Here is a 3,555-nt window from a genome sequence, read left to right as displayed (position 1 = left end):
TACTTGCTGACTTCAATTAAGTTTATGTTACATGGACTGGACTACTTGCAGAATGATATGAAAGATGTGAATTAGATGCACAAAACGTGCTAATGGCGGCAGCGGTAGATGTTGGCCTGGCCCATTCAAACCAATGGAACTTTTTGCAACATTCGGAGGAGCCGTATAATAAAACTTGATATCAAGTTGCGGGTCGCATGAAATCGATTGGCAATCCGTGTCTGGCCCTCGGGCCGTGAGTTTGAGACCCCTGATCTAAAGTGTCCTTAGAACTCTGCCTGCTAGAAAATATCACATGTTGTAGGACAATCATAATCTTTTCAATAATGTCAATTTAAAAACTATTTTATCTTCAATTTTAGGGAATTATGCAGTCCTAAATATTTTCAAGAAAAATAATAATAATGTGGTACTACTGATAATTATTGTTTACTTTATCATTAGTAAATTCTTTACATGTCTAATACATCAGTTTGCGGCTTTTGTCAGTAAATGTGCTGATTTTTCAGAAAACAGAAATAAGTAAACAGGATGCTAAGCGCTCTGTGTTTTGGAGTGATGATGATGTCATCAATAGAATGCTCTATGGTGCAGCCAGGTGAGTGAATGAACATTCCAGAAATGCATGACATCATAGAGCTCTTGATTTTGGGGGAGTTTGAGTGGCATAGCGGGGAGTCTCGGTCACCTGATTTCAACAAATCTTGACAAAGAGTGATGAATTCGTAAAAAAAAAAAAAGTTTGTTCACATCCAAATAACTTAAATTATTTTGTTCTTTCTAGAGCCCAAAGGGTATGGCTCTAAGTTCTCTATCAGTGTCCCCAGCAATATTACTGTTGAAGCTGGCTTGTGCGTAAAGGTCAGTTGTACATTCACCTATCCACCATCTACCATAACTGAACCGTACGAGAGAGTTTGGTTTAAGGGAGACCCCCCAAATCCCTTCCCTGAGATTGAAGTGATTCGACTTATATACATGTTAGAACCCTCTGAGAGGGAATGTAGCTTCATCCTGAAGGATGCAAGGAAAGGTCGGACTGATGGAGAATACGGATTCATGCTGAAATGGGGAAACAATCAGCATGTTTTCTCTGAAACAGTCCACATAACAGTGACCGGTGAGTGGCGCCAAACTAAATGTAATACTTATTGTAAATATCAAATTGTCATTAAAGTCACTGTTGGGTATGGGTATTGTAGTTGCAGTTGCAATGAATACATAGTTCCACATTCATATTTGATCCATTCAAGCCATTTTTCTTTGCTTAAAGTGTTTTACATGGCTTATGTTTTATTCTGAACACAAAACAGTAACAATAGTATATTAGTGAAAAACAAAGATAATTAGAAGGAGATTGCCATTGCATTACTTTGGGATCACACATACGTTTGTGCAGAGTATGCTAATGCTATGCTTTTGATATTCACATATGTGATTACTGTGTGGCTGAACAACAGGTATCTCAAGCAAACCAGACATGGATATTCCTCCTCTGACAGAGAATCAGTCTGATACTCTAAGGTGTACAGCCCCTGGATATTGCTCTGGAACAACTCCAACAATAAAGTGGAAGGGGAAAGCAGTAGAAAGTTTCCCATATGTAATACGACAAGATGTAAAGGAGACATCTAATGGGGCCTTTATTCACGAATCAGAATTTAGTCTCATTTTTGACTCCACTTACCATAATACTGTTCTGACATGTATGATTGTGTACATGGATGATATCATCACAGAGCAACATGTGACCCTGATCGTAAGATGTGAGTACTTACTTTTCTATATTGATCTTAAATTATTAGTAGATGATATGCTCCATTATGTCTGCTACATGCAGAGTCAGCTCGTTTTCAATGCATTTCCCTAACAGATGCTCCCAAGATAGAGAATGGTTCTAAATGCAGCATCTCTGAGCACCTCTCAACCTGTGTGTGTATCAGTCATGGGGTGCCCTTGCCAATCATCACATGGCCACTAGGACTCACTTCTCAGGACTACAACATGACCACATCAGTGTCCGATGACACTGTGACCAGCACCATCACCACATCAGCTGCACTCCTTAGGGGAAATGACACTGTTATGTGTCTCAGCAAGAATGAGCTTGGCCAAGCAAGTATGACGCTGACAGTTAACTTTACTAAAAGAGGAGAAGAAGGTAAGGGCTTACAGTAGCTGTAGTTTCTACTTTCTGTACTCTCTAAGACCTGTCAGGAAAACACAGACAGTATTAACATATTTGTTTAAAACATTAAAATATGATCATCTATTATTGCACAGATCCTTTTATTCTTTGTTCTTACAAGCCATATATTAATGATGCAATATTTTATATAGATCCATTACAGGGACCTGGACACTGCAACCTTCCATGGACACTGGCAAGCCTGTCAGTTACTTTAAATGGGTTCCTGTTTTTGGGCCTTTTCCTCCTTGTAGTGGCATGGTAAGAGATGCTGATTACTAGTGTTTAAGAGAGAGATGGTGAGATGTTAATATGATGTTAAGGTATATTATTTATGTAAGAGATGTTGATTACTAGTGTCTGAGAGAGAGATGCTGAGATGTTAACATGATGTTAAGGTATATTATTTTTGTAAGAGATGCTCATTATTAGTGTCTAAGAGAGAGATGCCGAGATGTTAACATGATTTTCTAATGAGGATTTGTTTTGACAGGAAGCGCAGCAAAGCTGTGACAGGAAAGGAAGAGAGCCAAACGTACTCTTCACTGGCCAAGAGAGATGAGTCTGTCTACGACACCATCAGCCAACGGCCTTAGGAGATCAGTGAAGCTAGCGTATTGGTTTAATAGTGGACCTTAGGAGATCAGTGAAGCCAGCGTATCGGTTTAATAGTGTACCTTAGGAGATCAGTGAAGCCAGCGTATCGGTTTAATAGTGTACCTTAGGAGATCAGTGAAGCTAGCGTATTGGTTTAATAGTGGACCTTAGGAGATCAGTGAAGCCAGCGTATTGGTTTAATAGTGTACCTTAGGAGATCAGTGAAGCCAGCGTATCGGTTTAATAGTGTACCTTAGGAGATCAGTGAAGCCAGCGTATCGGTTTAATAGTGTACCTTAGGAGATCAGTGAAGCCAGCGTATCGGTTTAATAGTGTACCTTAGGAGATCAGTGAAGCTAGCGTATTGGTTTAATAGTGGACCTTAGGAGATCAGTGAAGCCAGCGTATTGGTTTAATAGTGTAGTGTTGTTATGTGCATTAAGTGAACGGCATTACCCAGAATGCACCAGGCATACGGGCTGTAGACTGTTAGATACATGTTGAGAGTCGCTAAGTTAGAGCAAAACCCAAGCTGACCGTGTGAGAGTATTATTTAAAAATGCACTACACGGCATAAAATGGTGTCAGAAGTAGAATTTCTTTGAAGAGAATGGCGCACTGACGAAAGATTTGAGCGAGTTGGAGCTCTACAGAAAGTAGGCTACCAAACGACTAGTCAACGTCAATGCTAGCGCAGAAACTTAGCAGCGAGAGCGAGGGAGAAGAACGTGACGAGAACGAATGGAGTAATGTGCCCGAGGCACAGACGG

At 40.1% G+C, this 3,555-nt stretch overlaps 1 protein-coding gene across 1 annotated transcript; it reads left to right on the top strand.

Annotated features, from left to right (window-relative positions):
- Window positions 1-513: 513 nt before the first annotated feature.
- On the top strand, window positions 514-2,838 carry LOC116222826 (sialic acid-binding Ig-like lectin 12). The gene is made up of 6 exons (XM_031577689.2): window positions 514-598; window positions 785-1,120; window positions 1,461-1,766; window positions 1,874-2,161; window positions 2,341-2,449; window positions 2,682-2,838. Exons 1-6 carry the CDS (start codon window positions 532-534, stop codon window positions 2,782-2,784), a joined length of 1,209 nt encoding a protein of 402 aa, XP_031433549.1. The 5' UTR covers window positions 514-531; the 3' UTR covers window positions 2,785-2,838.
- The last annotated feature ends 717 nt before the right edge of the window (window positions 2,839-3,555 follow it).

This window comes from Clupea harengus, chromosome 12 (assembly GCF_900700415.2).
Source record: "Clupea harengus chromosome 12, Ch_v2.0.2, whole genome shotgun sequence".
In the NCBI taxonomy this organism is placed as follows: Eukaryota; Metazoa; Chordata; class Actinopteri; order Clupeiformes; family Clupeidae; genus Clupea; species Clupea harengus.
The sequence above is the reverse complement of the archived record's forward strand: the minus strand, read 5'-3'. Positions and strand labels throughout refer to the sequence as shown.